At 39.3% G+C, this 23,635-nt stretch overlaps 1 protein-coding gene across 1 annotated transcript in view; it reads left to right on the top strand.

Annotated features, from left to right (window-relative positions):
* Positions 1–3,398: 3,398 nt before the first annotated feature.
* Positions 3,399–23,635, top strand: part of CHD1 (chromodomain helicase DNA binding protein 1) — a 57,558-nt gene continuing 37,321 nt past the window's right edge. The window contains 3 exon segments of the mRNA XM_032993664.2: positions 3,399–3,759; positions 5,728–5,932; positions 22,986–23,190. Of these exon segments, the coding sequence (XP_032849555.2) occupies positions 5,880–5,932; positions 22,986–23,190 (258 nt within the window). The 5' untranslated portion in view covers positions 3,399–3,759; positions 5,728–5,879.

Here is a 23,635-nt window from a genome sequence, read left to right as displayed (position 1 = left end):
AGAGGCCCTAAGTGCTTGGAGGAATGCCAGTAAATCGTGTTCACATTTAAAATGTTTGAAGATTTGGGGCCTTAAGCTGCAAAGGAAACTGTGTATGTGCAGTGTGATCAATATTTAAAATATGTAAGTTGTCACATGAGTAACTCTAACCATGCAAAAGATAAAGTAGTAGTTGCCATGTGAAATGGAAAACCTGGCCTTTCTCCTTCAATTCGTTTCCTGAAAGAATAGGTACATTTTGTTAATTCCTGTATTAATGGCTAAACCAATTTATTGGATTTATGGGAATACTACTTTCTGTTAATTTGTTAGTAGAAGTTGATTACTGTTGTCGATGATACTACTGATTAAAATTCAACATGTATCTGTTGGAGAATGGCTCAGAGACAAGGGTCATGAGCCCACCGAGCAGTTGTACGATCAGAGCCTGTTCTAGGGGCTGATGCTGGGCCTCGCCGATGTTGGGCCTCACTAGGGTTTGCCTGCAGCTGCTCACAGCTGCTGATACATGAAGAATGTCAAGGACGCTTCGGCCTTGTGTACCGTGGTGTATTGAAAACAAGTTAAGAGGAATTAGAAATAGTGGCATGAGAAACTTAGTGTTATGAGAAGCTTGTGCTGTTAGCTAACTGCAAGTAGCTGGATCGTGCGAATACGACCCTTAGAGCTTAAGCCAATCAGCTAGTGACTAGTAGGCATAATAATTAGCGTTGTCTGTATAAATATATGTACTCTGGACCAATAAAGATATACAATACAATAGATGATGCTCTATCACCCACTTTGAATCCGTCTCGGCGTGTCATTCTTCCGCGGCTCCGCATGTATCAAAATGAAATTATACACAACTCAAAGCAACAGCCTGGAAGGATATTTTCTAGCAGAATAAAACTATATTCTATACATGATTTCTTACAGAGGGGTAGGAAGGAGGAGAAACTAAGAAAAGAGAAGGATGAAAGTCACTGTACCTCTGTGAATGATAAGGAATTTGAAGAGAAGAAGTTAAGGATAACAAAGATAGAGGAATTTGACTAATATCTGCCCTCTTTATTGACATTTAGCTTTTTGGATGGCCAACAAGAATTGAATGCATTCTGTAGCTATGTAACTGGAATTGCTGGAATTTATTTAGTTTCCCTTTTTTTCTTTTTTTTTTTTTTTCCCCTTGTTCCTCTATCTCCTTTCTTTCCTGAGCATTTTTTATACATCTCCAACTAGACAAAGTGTAGCAGTTTGTAAGAGAGATTCTGTAAACAGAAAGGGATGCTAAATTAATGTATTTCTTTTTTCCTTTTATTTGTATTTTGGTATGGTTGTAATACTAAAGGTTTTACTGATTGTGTAGATCGTATTGATATTAAAAGTGTAAATTGTGTATTTACTTATCTATATCGACCTATGGGAGTTCTGCAACTAGCTCTAAAACCCAATTAAATGTTTTGATATTTATCTATGTAACCCAAATTATTCATCTATGTAAATTACATAATTTATATACCTAACACGTAGCATGTATCAGAATTCTTATCAACTTGCTCTTATCTCCTACTAGCTGCAGGTAACTGCTTTAGTCCACAATTTCTGCATAAACCCTTCTGGTTGAACAAGACAGTGGCTTTCTACTGTTTCTTTCCTTAAAATTAACAAACCCCTGAAAACCCTTCCATTAGGGTCTGAACTAACCTTGGTAAAGTCTTTTGTTATTTATTACCTTCTTTTGACACTCTTGAATTTAACCTTCAGTCCATTAATCATGCAGTGTTCTTGACAATTACAATAAAATATTCTCCCTTAAACTGATTTAGCAAACTTATGTGCTTTGAGAAAGAACAGTGTAATAGAGCCTTCTTGTAAACTTTGAAGCTGTTTTGTTGTCTGAGCAATTCCTGGTGCTTTTTTTTTTTTTTTTAATTTATTTATTTTTAACACTAAGGGGGAAAACTATTCTCTGCCATTGACCACTGAGATTTTGGAGTACTTTCCTATATGGTGCCTGAGAGCTGGGCTGTCTATATGCCTTGTCAAGCTTCTGCTGCTCTTCAGAAAGCAAGTCGCTGTGTGTGGCAGCCAATCCCGCAATCCACTTGGTAGACTGAAGGCACAACTCCAGGAAACCTAGCAACCCAGCTTAAGGGTGGCAGGTACACTGGATACCCACCCTCCATTGAGGGCTGAGGCAACCAGATTTGCTCACCCTGGAAGAACTTGTGAGGTAAGCTATAGGGCTGAGACATCTCCAGCTCACTGACTGTGGCTCAGGTGTTGGCTCCTGGCTAACACAACTCTTCAAGTTTGTATTCACCCGACATCTACTGTAACCACCTTTATCTAGTACACCCATAGTTACTGGCTTCCTTCAAGCTTCCTTTCATTGATGAGCAGTGTTTTCATGCTGATCTTGACCTCTTTCACTCTTGCAGGGTGCTAAATAAATAGATGTCCAAAGGTCTGATGTCAGTAATGACCTCACAACCCTCATTTAGAGTGACACCGAAGGAGAGAAAGGCAGGTAAGTTGTTTTTTTTTTTTCCATCAGTGTTTGGCTGCGATGTTGCATTGCTTACAGTCCACTCTTTCACTCAACAACCACATTCATTTGCCAGGCAGAGGAACATTTGGACACAGTTTACACTTCTTTCTTGTCTTTCTTGTGAGGTTTTTTTTTTTTTTTTTTTTTTTTTTTTTTTTTTTTTTTCCTCCCGTAACGAACGAGAGGCACGTTAAACAAACGGCTCAAGTTAACCGCTTCGAAAATAGCAGGCGTTAGGTTCTGGAACGGACGGAAAACGACCAGCCCCCAGCCAGAGGAGAGTCCTTACGGATACAAGCTTCCTCCTAGCAGCAGCGCGCCAAAGCCTTCCTAAATATGCCCTGGTACCACCTGTAACTGCGTAGTTAAGAATGAGAAATGCTGTCATGTTTGTCGCCGGGATGTGATTTTAAACCGAAAACTCAAGAGCAAACACCAAAACCACACCGGCCACATCAGTAACGGGCGGCCAGCGTCAGACTTGCGATCGCGCCGCTCGGGTCATGGCGCCCCTCCGGGCCAGGCCGCGCCCTGCAGGGAAGAGAGCTGCAGACGCGCCGGCCCCCCCCGCCCCTTCCGTGCGGCAGGCAGGCAGGACGGCCGCTGCTGCCAGCCCCCGGCGGGATAAGCGGACCCATCCTGTCCTCGCTGCCCGACCCCCTGGCCCCACCCCACCCTGGCCCCCCTCCCCCCCTCCCCCCACCTCCCCACTCCCCCGTCCCCCCCCCACCCCCCCACCCTGGCCCCCCCTACCCCTTCCCCCCCCCCTCCCCCCCCCAACCCCACCGAAGTAGCCCGGCAACGCGGCCAGTCGCCCCAGGCCGTGGCTCCTCCTCCTCCTCCTGCCGGTTGGTCCCAGGGCGCAGGGCTGACATCACGCCCGGGGTTTCCATCCGACCGAGGGAGGGGGAGGCTGAGCTGAGCGGCAGCATGATGGCGGCGGTCGGGAGGACTTAAGAAGCGGTGGCGGAGGAGAGAGGTGTAGCGCTCATCCTCGTTTTCCCTGCACCCCTCCCTGCCTGGCTTGGGGCTCCATTGTTTAAGCCGGCGAGCGAGCCCACCGTGCCGGGCTGCGAGGAGCCAGCGGGTAGAGCGGCAGCCCAGGCCCCGCCGCGGCAGCAGCCCCCAACCCTGGGCTGCGGCACGAACCTCCCCGTGGGGCGTAGCGCAGTCCTGGGCCGGGCGGCCCTGGGAAGGCCTGGGTAAGCTGCGCCGGATGCACGCAGGTAAGCAGAGGCCCGCCATGACTCCTGTCTTTTGCCGGCCGGGAGTTGTGCGGCTGCCGAAGATGGAAGGGAGAGGCGGGCGGTGCTGAGGAGATGAGGCCCGGGGCCCGTTGTCGGCCAGTTGGGGGCTGGATGCCTGGTGCGGGGCTGGTTTCTTGGGGCCCACTCGCTGTTTTCCGCGGAGGCAGCTGCGAGAGCCGAGGCCGACAGTCAGGGTCAAGCCGCTCTCGTTGGCTCCTGCGGGGGGAGTCAGTGTCGATCCTCCCAGGGGGCAGGAGGGCGGCTGTGGCTCTTTGACCATGGGAGGCGCCGCGGGAAGTGAGTATGGAGGACAGTGGTGGCCTTGGAGACGCTGCCAGGGAGCCTTGGCCTGGAGTGGCGCCTGTGCAGGCCACGCCAGTAGTGGAGGGCCGTCTTCGGCGCTGGGAGACAGCTCTGGCCCGGGCTACCGCCGTAGCGCCCTGCGGACGAGTAGAGGGAGAGGGGCGGCGGGGGCGCGGACCGGGCGGCCAGGTCTCGGACCGGGCGGCCAGGCCTCGGTGGAGGATCGCCGCAAAGCGGGAAGCGAGCAAGTTTCGTACCGTGGTTGGCGGGGTCCAGAGGGTGCTGGGCCCAGAGGCAAGGGTGTGTTTTTCCGGGCGGGAGGGCAGACGGCGGGGGATCCTGCTGCTGGGAGGCGCAGAGCGCGGTCTCGCGGCCGGGCCGCGGAGGGCCGTCCGGCTCGCCACTGCTGCGAGGTCGACCTCACTTCGTGGCCCCTCCGTGGTTACAGGGTTCCTTCCTACTACTTTCTTCTCCTTCATCGCCTTTTTTTTTCTGGCCGGAGTGGCCCGGGTGTCTGAGATGGTGCCTGAGCGCGGAGAATTTCCCACCCCGGAGCGAGGCTTCCCCCCGCACACCCCCACCCCGCAATGATATCTGGATTGGGCTGTTGCATATTAGAGGAGAGCACCTCGGGGCAGGCAGCCAACGGGCGACCCCCTACCGGCTTTCACACCACTAAATCTGTGAGAGGCACTGCTCTTTAACTGATTGTCAGTGAGTTTATACTTGCAATCCATTTACCATGAGCCTGAACTTTCTCGAGCTGCGTCAGATACTGCAGTGATTTGATTTAAGATGCTCTTGTATGTGAAATAATGGTCATCCCATCTGTGGGATTTTGCTGGTTTTATTTAGTGAAGACACTTGTATTAAACGGGACAGTCTTTATCTTCCTGGTTCTACCAACAACTGGATGTAAGCATTGTGTGTGTATCTGGAAATGCTTCCACTATGCTTTGTGCATGAAATACATTTTACTAAGCAGATCTTATGGGAACATTAGTATCTATGGTTTTTACCCGTGTGTTCAGGTAGCCAGTTTTTCTTTAAAATTTAGATGTACTTTATCCTTAAGGCAGTACTATGGCAAAAGTTAAGCCAAAAGGTATAGCACAGATGTGTAGTGAACTGCTCTTCTTGGCCTGCAATGATAAGGATAATGTAATTTCTATAACATTTTCTGTTCTGCAGTGAGTGGTTCCGCAGAAACTGCCATCTTTATAGCACCGTCAATGAAAAGTTGCTTAAGGAAGCGTAATGGCCAGTATGTTGGGACCCAACTGCAGTTGAACTAAAAACTGGTCTTTCCTTTCAGGAGTGCTCTATATTTCATTTAGTTATTTAATTTTTTTTTTTTTTTTGAAGTGTAACTAATGAAAGACTTGTTCTTCTCTTGAGAAGATTTTTTTTTCTTGGTTTTCACAGACATCAAGAAAGACGTTAATTTTTTTTTCAGACAAGAAAACAGCGATAAAATGGTCAGCCATGGACAGGTAACATGCAAAAAGCTATTTTTCCATTCAAAACATGAAATCAGACGTGATGCTCCTTTTCAGTGTTAGTGAAAGACCAAGCTATTTTTGGTATCCTTTTAGTTGCAAACATACTTTAAAATCGTGTCAACATTTTCCTTTACTATTTTAGATATTTGGGGAGAAATCTTGAATACCTGCAGAGAACACTAGAGTGAACACATCACCTGGAAAACATACAGAGTACTAAGAAGTGGATCTTTGATATCCACCTTGTAACCTGAGTGGACTTTTATTTATCTTTTAAACTTCTTGATATTTACAATGAATGGGCACAGTGATGAAGAAAGCATAAGAAACAGTAGTGGAGAGTCAAGGTAAGCACTTGCTTATTGCAGTTATTCTTTGCTATATATTCTATATTTTGTTTTCTAAAACTGATTTGTATTTGAACTTGTTGCCAAAGCTTCCTAGTTAGCAAGCAGACCATAGTTAGGAGGACTGAATGTCCTTTCTTACAGGTGCTTAATCTGCTTGTTACATTCACATTGCCTCAACTAAGAATTGTAATGATCTTTATTATGTAAGGCATATACAAGGTTACATAGTACTAAAACTGCATCAGCATCCAACAGAATAGTATTACTCTCTTGAGGGGGGGAAAAAATGTCTTGAAGTGTCAAAAGCTGAAACATTAGATTAGAATGTTCAAATAAAGCTATATAAAATACAAGGCATGCATGCATAATATATGTTGTATAAAACCCTGACTAGATTATCTCTCAAGGGGGAAGTGGTGGGCTGTTCATTTCAGGTTTTGATATAGATTAATTCATGATTCTTCCTTCTTTAGAGTTCAGAGCAGTATAACTGGAAGTGGTCATTTTCTATTTGTTCTCTGAAGTGAAAGTACAGTTTTCCAGCTGCTTTTTTAATTAAAAAAATAAACACTAGTCCTCTGATGTTGAATGCTACTCTTCTAGCATGTGCAGAGTGTTCACAATTGGAAAAGTCTGATTAGAACATCTCTGATCTCATGCAGGATGACATCCAATTTGTAATGGTGGAATTAAGTTCTCTCTCTAGAACAGCACTAAGTTCAAAAACTCCTTTATGTGCTAGAGAGTTCAGATTTCTAAAACTGGAAATATAAATGCTGAAGGCTTAAGAAATCAAAGTGAACTTGCAAATAAAAAGTGGTTTTAGTCTTCCCTTCTAAGAGGTAGTTATGATCTTGCTGACAGTCCACCCATCTATCTTTCTGTCCCTCTTTCTGGCCACAGCCTGTTGAACCAGTTAGCTGATTCTGTCCATCAGAGGGTCGTAAAGAAGACTGTACTGCAGCCTTCATGGAAACTTCCATTTGGGTAGAGATACCTAAATTATTGCCTCAAGTGAAGAAATGTGAGAAGAACATATTTGCCAGCTGATTAGTCAGCGTGTACTGGCCGTTAAGTTTGCATGTGGCACAGTATATGATGGAGTGGGAAGAAGGGGAAGAGAAGTGTTTAGGTGCAAATCACAAGGAAATGTATGAACAGTAAAACTACAGAAACTTTAGTAACTTTTGTATATACTTAAGTCAAACTCCCTGTTATACAAAAGAATGTCCTAGAAAGACAGGGAACTTCAATCTTGTGAATAATTTGTAAGCTCTAATACATAATAATTTTTGCAGATTTCTTTCCAATAAAGTTGATACTGTTCCAGTTAGCAAACAAATTTGGAGTTTCTTCTAGTAAGGGAAAAAAATATTCCTGGTTACTTGGAAAAAAAGCTTTTTCAGGTGAGATGGGAAACATGGACAAATAATGGTGTGAGCAAGACTAGTCTTCTGGACTGTAAGACCTCCAACAAGCATGAATTTAGCAGGGACAAGTCTGATTTTGTGTGTGAATTTGCCTTACTACTTGCAATAAGCCACCTTGCTGAAGATAAAAGGGATGTGGGAAAACTACTTTGTATCAAACTCTGACTGCCCATAAATACCAGTATATCAAAGTTATTTAAAAGCTGTAGCAATTCATACAACTAAACCAGGTAAACATCATAATGTTCCCAGCAGCATCGTTAAAAGTAAGTATAAGGAGGATGTATGGTACTTAAAACTTGGTACTTGCCTGCAAAGCGAGACTTGTTCTTCATCTGAAATGTTCTGCTGAGCAGAGCTTAAAGCTTTAAAAAGTTTTAAAATGCTAAAAACTTTTTCCATAGGCTTGTATCTATCTTTAACCCCATAGCCTAATCCACAGCCAGGTCTTGGAAAGCTTATTTTCATGTTTGCCATGTATTATCAGGAAACTGTTTTTATAAATGAAAGGTGAAAGCTTAACATTTTAAATGATGAAACCTTCTTCTGTGTATCCCAGTTCCATTATGAAAATAATTATTACAAAAGGAGTGTGACAAGAAATATCTTTATATGTCTTGCCCCTGTTGTTTAGTTGTGTGTTTTTTTTGTTTTGTTTTTTTGTTTTTTTTCCACTGCTTCTTTGTAAGTTTCCAGAAATCTAAATGTTTTTTACTCAGAGGGGGGTTGCCTTACAAAGCTGGAATTGCAGACAGATAGCTAGCTCTAACTTGGGAAGTGTTGCTGTATTTATCCTTCAAATCTGGAAATATGAATTCAACAGAATGGAAGTAGAGATCAGTAGCAAAATATGTTTACTGAGATTCTAATGGTCCTGTTCCATTCAGACTGCTAGAGAGGGAAGTGGAACAAGGGAAGAAAGCAGTTGAGAATTGCTGCTGGGAATAAATTGCAAAGAAGATCAAACTCTCAAGAAACAGTAGAAAAGAAGAGATGAAGATTAATCCAGTGATAGTCTAACAGTGGCATTGGTGATAACGACAAGAAATCTTTGAAAATTTGTGTTGCTTTTCAAGTGCAGTAAAGCCATTAGCTTCCCTTTTATGTCTGATGTAAAATTCCATGGCTGTTATTCTGGAGTGACAGTCTTGATAACAATTAAATTTAGACTGATGTAGGGGAGCCATAGTCATTACTTTAGAAAGTTAAGAGAAGCAGTGGATCAGGGATGGATTTACAAAAATACACAGATTTCATGGATACTGCTTTGTATTGTTTTATGGAAACACCATGGCTTGCAAAAGTAGTGGAAAGCATGTAGTGTTCTCAGCAGTAGGAGGGCTAGAGAAGGAACTGGTAATAAACCTTTGATTTTATGCACTAATCAGCACTGTGAAAAGGAATTGTAGCTATCATCTACTCCCTGTGACTTACTGTGAAGGTGCATTATTTCTGAAGTTTGTGAAAGGAAAGGCCAATTTGCTATGCTCCTTCACTCATTTCCAGTGTTGTGAGCAGAAAACTTTCATTTGCTGCAGGTGTTGAGCCTGAAGTTCTTTTGCTACAGGTGGAAAAGTGCATCTCTTGTATTTTCATGGTTAAATAACTGGCTGCACTATTTGGTCTTTCCTTGCCTATTTCAACAACATCTGAAGCTATAAATCAGTACTAGAACCAAGCATGATGGAAATTGTAGACTAGCGTAAACACTATTACGAAGTCTTGTTGGTTGATGTTCTGATTTCTGTGTAATAATTAGTGTACTTCCCAGCTTCTTGTTTACTTGAAAACACTACTCTGGATTACTTTTAAGTAGCTCAAGGTAAAATATTGCAGATGCTGTTCATGTGGATAGCAAGTGAGTGTAGACACAAAAACTTTATAGCAGTACCCTGAGAAGCTGACTCTTAAGTCAAAGCATTTTTTTGTAGTATTCTGTAAAGCATTCTGTTGCAAACTTGAATATGAATAAATACATTCTAGTTAGTAATAAGCTTAATCAGCAAGGAAGAGCAGTTACACCGGAACTGCAAGACAAGCCTCGGGTAGAACAGAGACTGCAGAAGGGTGCTATGGAATAACAATCTGATTTCCTATCTCTTTGCTCTTCTGTTTTCTGCAGAAGAAGGTATAGAGGACTTGAGCAAACCTTCCTTCTCTGTAGGTAAAAAAGGATGTGCTCAGTGCAGTTTAACTGGAAAATAGCTGGCTGGAATGTATTGTACTTCCATTTTTACAGTAAGGAGAAAGCAGCTGCTTACACCAGATACTTTTACCATTCTTTACACACCTGAAAGCTGATGTTAGTAGAAAATAGTAATTTCAGTGAGTTTAATTCACTTTGTGGATTGAATAATTCTGAAGACCGAGGACTTTGTCAGCATGCTTCAATTTACCTTCAATTCATACCTTCCATAGGAGGTAAAAAAAGATTAATTGAAAACCATGAGTAGGGTCTCACTTTCAAGAAATCTAAGTGGGAATTAAAACAGAGACTCCCCAGGCATATTTGCAGCATTACTCCCATGCTCTGGCTTATTTTTGCTAGAAGTTTAATAGAAAATATTAATAAAAATGTGTGTATGTAGCAAGAGAGGGCATATACATAAAACTATACGTATGTGGATACATACTTTTATGTTGGTGCACAGGAATTCTCAGATGAACAGTAGTTTCTGAACAGTAAAGGAAACTGTTGGTACAATTTACTGTGAACGGCTAGTGGATAAAGCAAGCTCTTCTGTTAACAGTAATCTCTTTGGTTAGTAAGTTGCTATTTTATAAGGAACGATCTCTTGCAGAATTAAGCATGATAAGGAGTCATGATCCAAGTTTAAAGCATCTTTTCACTTCTTTTTGGAAGAGTTCAGATAGAGTATATATCAAAACATACATATTTTTTGTCTAGAAACCTTTCCAACTAAAAGAAGAAATTATAAATTCATGATACAGCTTTCATATTCATGTGGTCTCAAGTTTGGCTTTGGCATTCCTCCAGAGTTTATCCAGGTCACAGTCTCTGCCTAGCCTAACTGGCTGGCAAATATCTGTTCCACATATTTTTAGATTCAATTTCACCATTCTGAGAGTTTCAGAATTTTAGCTGATGAGAGCTTTTCGTATTCTTAAGACAGAGTGAAGTTATGTGATACAGGCAGTATATACACCAGACCTATTCAGATGTGGCCCCAAAAGTGGAGGTTTTTTTGAATTAAATTCCATTTAATACTTTTTTTGCCAGTGATACAAAGGATTCTGATAAAAACATGATTGTGTTGCCCCTGGTACCAGCTGCATGTCAAAGGGTGGTCACATTGCACAACAGAGTATAGACCCTTCAGAAGCCACTGACACCTGCCTGTGAAGGATGCCTGGAACGTCTTTGTTCTCTTAAGATGTATGACTTGTGGCTCTCACACTTGCAGTGTGGTTCATAGGGTCATAAAAGTTGATAGATGATCAGTATGTTTTTGATACCTTTGCTTTGGGAGAAGTTTCTAGTATTGGGAGCAGATAATAGTCTGCAAGACTGGAATTATAATGCATTTCTTTGGGTTGTTGGCATGTATCAGGAAAATTAATTTGCTTTCATACTTTATAATAGCTGAGGACGGGAAATAACACTTGGTTGCATGAACATTATACTCTTTGATCCCTCTGCTTTTTATTGGTGGTGATTAAAAAAACCCCAAACTTCCTTATACTTCTAAATCAACTTAAATAGTTAAAATATCTTTAAAAAATAAAACTAAAAAACACACAGCATTTGCCTAAAACTTACTTGTGAACTTGCAATTTTAAGAGTCTGGCACTTAATGTCTGTTACTTCTGCATATTTTGAATGGGCTGTTCCTATTGAAATGCTTGCCTTCCTTCAAATTCTGGTTTATTTTAAAAACAATAAAAAAAAAAAAAAAACCAAACAATCCACTCTGATCTCAGATGCTTTTCAGAGACCCTGCAGAAAGTAGTTTTGTAGTTGTTTGGGATTTTTTTTAATGTCTGTTGAACTTTATTTTGCTCAAATTGGTACTCTTGTTCCTGCTGTTCTTAAAACAGAAGATTCTGAAGGTAGCTTAACCTAATGAATGCACTTGAAATCAGTGGTGATAAATTATCCGCACTTGGATCCATTATTAACTTAGACCTTATGCAGGAGTCTAAATGCTCAATCAGTTCTTTTACAATGTGACTTCTGTAGCTTTACATTTTAGGATTTCTCTTCCTAATGCTTTGTGTAAATTAGCAAACTTTGTTCCTCATTTTGTGATTCTGTCAGGGGCACCTCGTTCTAAGGGGTAAGCTAGTGAAGCTAAATTTAAGACGATTGAAAAGAACTAATGGCTTCCTGACAGGATACTTACTTGTATCTGTTTCAGAGATCTGTCCCTTTAAACCTGTCATCTCCTCAAAGCATTTTCCAGTTTTATATCATAGGTATTTACTGAGAGGGTTGAAAAGACCTAGGTGAAAACAAATGTGAAAAATTATCTCATTTGGTACTTTACAAGAAATGCAACGTAGCTTAGTTTGTAAATAATTACTGCATTCAGACATAAATTCGTCTTGAATATGTAGGGAGTATCTAGAGACACTTTATAAAAAAAGAACAGACAAGCTACTTCAGTATGTCAAGCTTCCATGACAAATCAGATTTGACATGTACTGTTGTACAAATGCAGCTACTTGACTCAAGGGCAAGGGGTGAGAGGTTTCTTGACTACATATCCTGGAAGCTGCTCTATTGACTTCACACCTAATTTTGTCAACATACGTGAAACTATACCTTTTCATGGAGGAATCCCATCCTAAGAGTATGCTATTCATTTTTACTGTATACTGTTGCATGCCTGCTACTGCAAGTTATTATTGACAGTTAACTGTGTCATCATTGTTGTGGTTTATCTGCATGGCAAAGAAATTGTTTCACTCCAACAGTACTGAAGAGATCATCATTACGGCTTTATCCATCACATTTGTTTCTATTTCCATAGCCTTATGCTCTGCTGTTTTCAAAGTCTTGTGTGTATTCAGAAAGGATGAGGGAAAGACAAGAAGATACTAACTTATGCTAGCTGTCTGAAAATAGTCAAGATTTTTCTCTTTCTTTCCTGTTTTAATCAGGCTTTTATGGAAGAAGGAGAAGAGAGGATACAGATGCACAGGCAAAAGGCCAGTTTAGGTTGTAGTCAAACCATCTCACTTACTCTACCTCAGGTGTCCACATCATGGTGGGTATGGTATCCACTCTTCCCTCTTGCTGAACTGTTCTCAGTAGAAGCATCTTAAACAAAGGAAATAATCCTCGTCTGTACAGGGAGAGAAAGATGCAGGAAATAACGTAGTTTGCCTATCATTTTGTGTAAGGGGAACTCTGAAGAGCGGGGGACCAGAATTGCTGTTTCCTAGATAATATTTATGTAACAGCATTAAACAGCAAGTGGCAGGTAATTGCGACAGTATTCCAGCCCGTGATTGAGGAAGTATTTAATATGCCTTCTCTCTTACCCCTGGAGATATGATACCAGAATCTTGGCAATTAGTAGTGTCAGTTCAGGTGATTAATTTTGTGGAGGTCAGTGGTGCTACTTTGCACTAGTGGGCATTACTCATTGAAAGAAAAGTTAGTCAAATTATGGACTCTAGCTAGACTACATCAGACAATACTTAAAGCTCTAGCTAGAGAAGGAATTGCTTATAGTCTGTGACTCAGAAATTGCAGGAAAGATTAAAGAACACCATAGACACAGGTGAAAAAAAAAAAGTGACCCGAGGGTGTTATGACTACCTCACAGCTATTGTCTCCCTGAATTTATGTTTTATCATCTTTATACAGGTTCTGTTTCTTGAGTGCAAGTAAACTGTCTTGCTGTCAGACAGAGTTTTTTTGTTTTTAATGCAGCATCTATTTTAGAAGTCAAATCTTAGTACAGCATGAAATGTTCTCACTTATCATTTGGTTTGCAATGAAAGCTTCCATGGTTTATTTGTAGAAAATACGCGTTTTCTTCTTAGATTGTATCTCCTTTCCTTTTCCACTTCAAGGAAGATTAAACTGTTTCTAGAATTCTACTGATACAAGTTGTTAAAATAAGAGATTACTTGTCTTCAGCTTGAGAGAGGTCTACAAGCCTTTTAGAGCTTGATTATGATTGGTTTTGCCTTATTATAGCTGGCTGCTAGGGTATTCATTTAAGCAGATCAAAAAAATGCCATTTGAGCTACTGGAAGTCTGTATGCAACTTTTGTATCCTGTATGTCTTTTTCTATGAACTTCAAAAACTCAAAACAATTAAGTTTTAAAAACCCTGGAGACACTTAAGTGTAATAGGTGTTCTGCATGCTGTTGCCCTTTTTCTTAGTCACATCAGCAATGCCTTGCTCCATGGGAAAGGGGAGAAGGTGTTACACCATGTAGCAGCTTAAGCACTTGGAAAAATGACATGCAGTGTGTCATAATGCAGTATGGAATGTGTGTACTAATATTGAAAAGTACCAAGAAATCCTTTTTGAGTTGAAATCTTTTTTTTTTTTTTTTCCTAAATTCTCTCTTGATTTGCACTGTTTTATACTTCAGTTTTGGGACAGCAGTCTTAAGAAATACTGCCTGTTCACTCCTGCTTGTTTGTTCTACTTCTTCATCAGCCCTTTAGAATGTTTATGAAAAGAAAGGCTGTTTTAAAAAGCTGAATTTGTTCTGTCTATTGATGGTACTGACACCGCAGGGTGGATTGGAGAGGGCAGCAGTAACAATGTCAGAAAAAGTTATTCTTGTAGAACCCTGTGAGAAACAAGCCCACATATATATAAATAAAAGTTTTATTGGGGACAAAGTCAGTGGAGCAAAGAATACAGTGCTGGGTGCAATGGCGCACCCTGCCCTATCAGGGGCCTCTTTTTATAGTTCCAGTCCTCCTTTTTGTACCTGCTCAGTTACTTCTTGGTTTCTTCGGGGCTGTCTCTCCCTGCACTTTTCCACTGCTTCACTACTTCTTACCACAAAACAGACAGCTGCTGAGCAGGGGAGGCAACTGCAATGTTATATGTAACCTTCGGTTTAAACATGAAATCAAAGAACAGTGCAACACAGCTAAGCCAATCAACAAATCCCACTGGCTTTGGGTCTCGGTGGTCCTCCGGTGAGGGGGTGGGCGGGATTGTTGGGAGAGTGAAGTCCAGGTCTTCATCAGGAGCTCTTCGCTTAACCCTTTTTCTGCTGGCTTCCATTCCTCTTTACATGATACCTAACCACAGACCATCCCCCCCATCCTTTTGCTTACCCAACTCCACGCAGTACCCAACCATATGCCTAACTTGTGATCAGAAAAGGCTTGCTTAAATGTTACAATTTTAACAACGCTAATTTTTAATAACAGCTTTAGCCTAACTCAAAAGTAATTGTTTAATTACTTCTAGCAGAAGCAAAATTCTTCTGATACTTATCACAACCCTTACCAACAGATGAATGTATTGGTGAGGACTGAAAGTATTTTCGAAATGCTGTAGCTCATACTCCTGCTTGTACCATTGTTCAAATTGTGTGAAAATTGCTGAAACTCAGAGCAAAGGTAGGAGCAGTTAAAGGGAAACTTGTAAGTTCCTTCTTCCTGAGTTCCCCCTTTATTATGAGGAGATGACAAATGTAAATTTTCTTCTTGAATGTAAACGTGTGTACCTTTTTTCATAAATAATTTTATCTTTATCATACTAGGATTTAGTCTGAATTGTTGCGCATGTGGAAGAGGATCATAGGTAATTCCGTGAAAGGAATTACATATTTATGTTAATTTTTAATAGCAAGGCTTACTTAATATGTCAGGGTTAGGGAGAAAGGAAGGCATCTCTGCATTACCTCTTTTTATACCTTAGTGCAGTGGTCTCCAAAATTTGTGTGCTGCTATCAATAAAAAATATTTGAGCATGCACCTTCAGTGTATATGTATAGTTCATTTATAAATTATATACATATACTGCTCTAGTAATACCTACAGTATAAAACATACACAATAAATAGAAATTTTTAAAGGATAATATAAAGATTAAATAATATTTGAAAATATTTTACTTTGTTAATGGCAGAAAAAGCCTTTTTGCAATCACTGAACAATTGTTATGAATATTCTTATTTATTAAAATACTGGTTTAATACTTTGTGATACAGTGGTTTGAAGGTATGGTTTTAAGTTCAGTGTATTTTGGTACTTGGTTTTAATGCCTGACATAGCTGAAAAAAGATACTTCACAAAGATACATGGTTTCTGATGGAAGAAGTACATTCTTGATAGTACTTACTAAATCATTATACAAATTTTTTTTTTTTAATCCCATCAACTAATTATGCAAAGGTTTTTCTTAAAATTTGGCTAGTAAATTTCCATCTGCCCTAGTGTCAGTAAGTTCTTGCAAATTAATCAGAAGGGGTTGCAGTTTTACATTTTTAACAAATGGGTTCAAAAACCACTGCAACTTACTTTTGAACAGGTTAGAAATTTCTGTCTCCAACTTTCTAAGTGTATAGATATAATAGCTTTTATAGGTGACATGCATTGCTTTTGTCAATAAAATCACATAAGGATGGAAACTTTTCCAAACATCTGTTTTCAAATGCTGTCTCCATAGCATGAGTTACTTTAGAAAAGCAGTTGCTTTGTCATTGTTAAAATGCCACCTTCACTTGGAAGGGATACACTTAGTGTGTTTATTTTTTCAGAAATATCTACTAGGTAGCATGCTACTGGTGACCACTGATTTTCACAGAAGAGGTCAGGAAATTTCCAAATTGTCTTTTTTTTAAAGCAAACTAACAAAACTCCCAGATCCTACCAAAACAAATCTTCAAGGTTAGCAATGCTTTTAAGCAGTGAACCTCACTTGATACAAAAGATCTCATTACAGAGTATTGTAAACATTTTATTATATAACAGTTCTATTTTCATAAAACTAAACATATCAATGACTTTCAAACTTTATTACACCTCTGGCTTTAGATTCTTTGCTGAATTAGCTTGCCTATGGTTGATACAGTGGATGAATTTCACTAGAATCTGTTTTTTATTCCAGTCAAAGCAGCTACTCCATCAGCTGGTTACACTTGCACAGTTTTTCCATAAAACCTTTTTTTAATTAAAGAAGTCAATTACTGTTGGGTACATTTCTTCTCTGGTACATCTTTGATGTACTGACTCACAAAAAAGTAGTTCTCTGTGCATGTCATCATTGAAACAGAGTCTAGCAAATACTGTAAATTGGGACATATTAGAAGCATCTGTACTTTCATCCAACCATAGAGCAAACGTCCTACAGTGCATAATTTGTTTTAAGACCTGTTTCTTCAAATCTTCACCAGTGTTTTTTATGTGTCTTTCAACAATGTTTGCTGACAAAGAAATGCACTTCAATTTGCCACTATTGTTTTCTCTGCGTTATTTTAGCCATTTTTACAGCAGCAAGAAGTAAATTCTCCAATGGCATGTGGCATTTTTGTCCCTTGTTCTGAGGTAAAAGAAGCTTGACGGAGACTTCTAAATATTTTTTATCAAATTTAGTGAAACTTTGTAAAGTATAGGACTGAATATTGCATGACTGGAAACATTGCTGGAAAAAACAGAGGTTTGTCTTTGTGTACTGTATTGTTAGTTTTCAAATGTCTTGCTGATTGTGATAGTTCATACAATCTTTAGCTAATACCTCAAGGCACAATATACACTTAGTGCGAGGTTGATTATTAACAGTAGTGGATGTAAATACATATTTCAAAGAGTTTTGATAGTTCTGATTCTTTTGGTCCAGATTGTATTTTACATTGCATTGTGGCTGATAAAGAGCTTGTACAGGAGTAGAAGTGTCAGCTCTGCCATTTTGTTGTTGTTCACTTGTGCTCATAGTATTAGTGTTATCTTTTATCCACTGTTTGAAGGAATCTTTTAAAATCACTTCTCCATTTTGTGAGGGTTAGTTTGGTTAAAGTTAAGTAACATAATCCGTAAATCCACCTAACCAGGCAGAGGCAAACTGCAGTATGTTGCAGTGCACAGAAAAGGAATGTAGAAGTGATTGCACGACTGTCACCCCTGCACACTGTGGAGCACATATTTCCCCCAGGACACCTCATCTACCATATGTGACACAAGACCCTCAGACATACGGACTGAGTAAGATTGCCAATGTCAATCCATATATTAAATGTTTATAAAGCTGAATTTGTAGTTTGGTTTTGTTTTTTTGCCTTGGCTTGTTGGTTGTGGTTTTTTGGGGGGAGTTGTTTTGTGTTTTAGATTAAAAATAAATTTAAATAGAAGTTCCAGTATTTTTTTCACATACCCCTTTGCGCACCTCCAGGGTGCATGCATCTGTCTTCAGAGACCACTGCCTTTGTGTGCCAGTAGTTTTGTCTTTACAAAGAAGCCTCGTGGGGCTGGGAGAAGGGGAAGCTGTTTCTCTTTCATGAACACCTTGTGGCAAATACTGCAGCTAAAAGATTGGCTCCTTAGAGGATGATAAAGCCTTTAGTTAAATCCTGTCATTCCTCTCATCAGTTAGCAGAAGTATGGATTGTCTTTCTCACCGGGGAGGCTGGCTTTCAGAGGTACATTTCCCTGTTAAGTCCTGAAGCAAGAGTGACTCTGAATCCTGCTCATGTGATAATGAGAAGCAATGACTCATTGTTCAGTTTTGTCTAGCTCAGCACTACATGTGAAACAAAAATAAAAAGCCAAGCACAGATAATATCCCAGTGATTTTTACATCTGCAGAGGTGAAGTACTGGAAATGGTTGGTCTCTCGATATTGAATTGATACGGTGTAGGAAACTGCTAGTATCTATGCAGCATAGAAGTTGAAACTGAAAACTACTGCTACAGTAGTTTTTTAGTAAGACTTCATTTTCAGTACCCCATTTTTTTTTTCATTACAGACACTGCTGAAGAGACATGCCTGGAAAATACCACAGAAAAATTTTACTTTTCCATTTATTGTGAGGGGAAAGGTAGTTCTTTATTATCCTCTTTACTTAACACTTCCCTTGTCCCAAGCAAGTCATTGCATATTTAGGTGGCATTCTTGATTTAGATAGGTCTTTGTTTTCACTTTACTGCTGCTTCTTTCTTATAAGTGTTACTTAAAAAACAAATAAGGTTTTCCTTTATATCAGAGGTTGATCAGTAGTCTGGCAAGTTGGTAGTTTGGTCTGATGCTGGTCTGAAACTGCTTCCCAAGAGAGGTTAATAAAACCAAGAAAAAAAACCAATTAGTAATCAAGTCTGTTCTTTCTTTCTTTCTGCCTTGTAGATACCCTTAGAGAGAATTAAGAAATAGGTCTTAGGCTGAAAATTGCCATTCAATTTCTGTTTTAATAGGCGGCTAGCCGTGCTAGGCAATAGAGGAGTGTTTTTGTAGTGTTGATACAAAAAGGTTTTCTTTTAACTGCTGGGATTTCCAGACAGCTTGGTTAGGGAATGAGTTTGGGGGGGTTTCCTGCCTTCCCCCCCACACACCTTTTTTTTTCCTGTTTTTTCCCCCTTTTTAAAAAAAAAAATCTGTGAGAGTAGAGGCAGTGACTTTGATAGAGTGGCTGAACTGAAGTTCCTTCCTCTTCAGCCTTCTCATGGTGACACCTGTGTTACTGCAAAATCACTTGGAATTAGGTAAAAGTTTTAAAAAATAAAAAATCAGTATCATAGTTTGAAATTATGATATATTAGTGTTAGATGTTGTAAAAGAAGATTGTCATTAGAAATACTAGACCAAGTATGGGAAAAGCAAGGACACAGGCTGCACCCAGAAATGTGTGATATTTTGATCTTGGCATAAGCATGTTGTCTTTTGGATCTTTGACTGCAAGTGACTTAAGTGACTGAAAGAAAAATACCAATTTTCTCTGCAATTTTGAAAATATTTTTTATGCTGAAAACTGGAAACTTGAAGCTGTTGTTGTATGGTGTGTGTTTTGCCTCAGGTTCCCATCACTTACTGTAGGTTCAAATCTTTTAAATTTCTCAGAGAAAAGTCCTTTGACTGTTGCAGCTAATTGGAATTTATAGGTATTACATGTCGTGCAGTGCTGCTCAGTACTGTCTCAGCGATCTGTAGTTATGTGTTTTTATGGCATATGTTTATGCAGCATTTATTCATGTATTACCACATTTCCTAACTTCTTTGCAAACAAGAGCTTTAGGTTTCTGGGCTGCAGTACTGTCTTTGTAGAGGTGCCTCCAAGACAATGCCCTGCTATAGCTTAGGTTGAAACAACATATGAAAGGATATGATGAAATTAATGTGTTGGTCGTCCTCAGAACCTCTCAGTTACTTGTCTTGTGGCCAGTGAACAGGAAAGCCCTTCACACTTCAGTAGAAATTAAGTCATACCTGTTAATCTTACCTGTATTTTTTAATGTGCTGTAGTTGCATCAAGACCTCTGGGAGTATGTGGTGCACACGGGGAAGTATACAGACAGAAACTAGTGTAGCTTCACACATCCATATTAATTTGGATTACTAGAGTTGAAGTAAGCTTAACACAACAAAGACTACTCTTGTGTGCTTGAACTCCTGTAGAGCTTTTTACTAGTTAATTTCAAACTCTTTTTAAGCATGTACAAATACTGCCATAGTGTCTTAAGATTTGATAAACATTTTTAGCAAGTTCTTTCCATTTCCCTCATTTTAAAATTACTTGCTGCTAGTCAGTTTGTTTTTTCCTATTTCCTTGTGCTGATTTAACACTGTGGGATAAGAAAGCTTAGTAAGATGTTATTGATGCTACAGCCTTTAAATTTTATATTTCTGGTTTTCTCTGTTCTATGTACCAATTAGCTGTTAGTCTATGGTAGTGATCCTGTGTTGTCCTTCATACATGGTATCTTTAAGGGCACCCCTAAATCAGTTGTGATGAACCTTATTATTTGTTTTTTCTTCTTGTTTCTTGTAATTTCCTTTCTTTCTCTCCCCGTCCCTTTTACTTCTACCTGCAGGTTTGTTTTGTAATCTTGCATTTATTATTAACATGATTGAATATTGACTTTAAGATTTTTATTCTTGTCAGATGTTACTGTTAGTTGATGGGCAGTTGGGTTGTATTAGTCTGATCTTGTCCAGATCAGGCCAATTTATTGTGAGAAGCAAGGTTTATGAAATAGCTCTTACTTTGCTGGTCCTGCTCATAAGACTAATGGGAATTCATTCCCAGACTCCCAATTCTGTTGGGAGCTTCTTGGCAAAATAAGGAGTCTATGTGTTTTGTCTAAATATTGAATATTATATGATCCACATTTGTTGTCAGGTTGGTGTTACTTAATGGAGACCTTAAATGATAGCTAGCTGATCTCTTTATAAAGAAAAAGATTTGGAATTACTTGGGCTTTTTGCATCCAACTCCAGAGCAGCCAGGATTATCTACTAGACTTTTTTTCCTATCCCTTTGTTTTTGAATTCCTCTGTTTAATTCCTCTGTTGAACATCAAACCACTTAAAATTTCCCATCAACTGTGGGTCTGATGTAATTTTTGCTTATGTATCTAAGTAAACTAGAACTTTTTTTTTTGCTTTGCTTTTTTTTTTTTTTTTTTTGTCTCCCTCCATTAGTCTCTCTGGGAATCTCTGCTATAGCTGGTTTACATGTTTCTCAGAATGTTGGCAAGTTTTTTTGAGCAAGATGGCTTAATCCAGTGTCAGTTTCCCCATGCTACCTTAGAAAACAGATACTTTGTTTTGCTTGCCTATGGCTCTATGTGCAGTTGGACCTCTGGTTAGCACTATATAGTGTGTACGGAAAGCTAACTTAATTACCATCCTTATGCCTTAGTGTTTTGCATCTTTTTTTAGATTTTGTAATGCACATTATTATTGCTCTCTTTGAGCAAGACTTGTCCTTTCTGGAAGTATTTGATTCCTTTCTCCTCCTTCAAGGTTATGTACGATTTACACTTTTTTTGGTGGCTTTTTGTTACTGGGTCTTTCCTGGCTGGTATTTACTTGTGTCTCAAAGTTTCCCCATGATGAATTTTCTTCTGGTTCTCTTCATTTATTGTTAGTGCTGACAGTCCCCAACTTTGCAGTGCTGAGAAATGCTGTTTTATAATGATCAGATTTACCCAGCTTTAAAGGTAAGGTAATATTTGTGTATAAGAACACTATTGCAATTAAAATCTCTTCTGGACATTCTCACAGAGTGTCATTAGTTTCTTGTAAACAGTTTAAACTCCGGTCATACTCTGTAGCAAGTGCCATGCTTTACTTGGCAACTGAAGTCAGTGTTAAAGCACGGTACCTGAAGTAAGCCTTTTGATGACAGAAATAGAAAGTTTGGGAGCAGCCTTGTTGCTTCCCAGTTTTCCACTTGGCAGGTACAAGGAAATCCATCAGCAGTGTGTTTCTCCATATCTCCCCCTTCAGAACAAGGAAGTGTCACCATGGTCTGTTTGTTTCTCTTTCTTTCAAAGTTGACAGCTGCGCATGACTGATTGAGGTGCAGTACTGTTTATGAATAGCTTAATTTCTTTACTGGTGCAGTTTTACTGGTGTTAGCAAAAACAGAAAGAGGAATGATTTTGATTTGTTTTGTGGTTTTAAAATTTTGTCAATTAACTCTGTTCCAGGACAGGGATGATGAATCTGCTCTCTTCCCTCCTCCTCCCCCTCTCCAGGTGACTCTCAGCAAGATGAATTGTGTGGGCAGAGATTGTCTAGGGCTTTGATACCAGTTTTTGGTTTTGTCAGTTTTGATTCTAGCTTCTCATTTACTTTGTTTTTTAAGTGTTTGCTGTCAATATATACATGATTTGAAATTATTTTGCTCTGTGGTGGTGCGATTATGATGGGTGTTGTTGTGATATATTTGGAATAATGTAGTATTAACCTAATGAGGAACCTTTATTAAAGTTCTAACTTGGCTACTTTTCTACTTGGTAGAAAACCAAATGTTTCTAAGTTTTTGAATGATCATAAAATAGATATCTATCTTTAATTATTGTGCTTTCTAAGTATGTTAAATCTGATGTAAAATGAATATACAGGTGGAATAATCTGACAGCTCAAGTATAAGCCAAGAAAGTGCCTTGGCACAGATCATACCATCAGTGACAAATTCAGAGTTGTCTGCATGAGGAATTCTGCTGCTGTTTTTTTAACAGAAAAATATGGTCTGCATAACATTTTTTTTTTTTTGAGAGATATGTGCTTTAAATTTTTATATTTTTTTTTAAGGAATACTGCTGATCTTATAAAGATTGAAAACAATCTTTCTTATTTCAGTTGGACAGGTCTTTGTGGAGTAGACATAAGTGTTAAGAGGTGTGTGTATGTATATATGGAGTTAGATGGAGCTAAACAAGGATTTATCGGGGGCTGGGGGTGGAAAATTTGTATGGGTAAGTCCCTTGTTTGACTCTTCCATATTAACTTGAATGTTCTTGCTTTATCTTGCTTTTTTTTAGGCTTCACAAAGAGTATCTGATTACACTCTGAATTATCATTTCTTATTTTTAACTTTTCATCTGTACTTGTGTGCTATCCATTTGTGTGGTCCAACTTGACAATTGATTCATAGATGAGGCTAAGGCAAGTTTTTTTCTTTCAATCTTGTTACCTTGGCAATTGTGTAATATCCTGCTAACTTCTCATTGCAGCCAATCAGATGATGATTCTGGGTCAGCATCAGGTTCTGGATCTGGTTCAAGCTCTGGAAGCAGTAGTGATGGAAGCAGCAGCCAGTCAGGCAGCAGTGACTCTGACTCTGGTTCTGAATCAGGCACTCAGTCAGAGTCAGAGTCTGACACATCTAGAGAGAAGAAACAAATTCAAGATAAACTGCCAAAAGTTGATGGATCTGAGGTAAACAAAACACATAAATGAACCCTTTGTGGAGGAAAAAATTACTTCAAATATCTTTCTGTGCAATTAGTTTCAAGAGGAGTTTTCAGTTAAAGAAAAATAAAAAGAGGTAATGAAGTGGTTTTTAATTAGATTTGAACTTGATCGATTAGTGAATGGATGTTCTTAGCTGTCCTAAATATTGGGCTGAGATACTCATGGATAAGTACTTGAATTGATGCTTTTAAAAGTCTCACATTTGTAAGTATTTGAGTTAAATGCTTTCCTAAATTTCATCATGCAGAAGCACACACTAATTTACTGAAACCTATGGAAGAGAAAGACACATGTAATGTTATTTCTGGAATTCTGTTTTTTACATTGTCTAATGCTTAGTTTCCTTTCAATCCTTTCAATAAGTGATTGTCTAAAAATTTAAAGCTTGCACGCAGTTAGCTTTCTCTAT

The sequence above is a fragment of the Tyto alba genome, unplaced genomic scaffold, assembly GCF_018691265.1.
Source record: "Tyto alba isolate M040663 unplaced genomic scaffold, T.alba_DEE_v4.0 Super-Scaffold_13, whole genome shotgun sequence".
Lineage (NCBI taxonomy): Eukaryota > Metazoa > Chordata > Aves > Strigiformes > Tytonidae > Tyto > Tyto alba.
The sequence above is the reverse complement of the archived record's forward strand: the minus strand, read 5'-3'. Positions and strand labels throughout refer to the sequence as shown.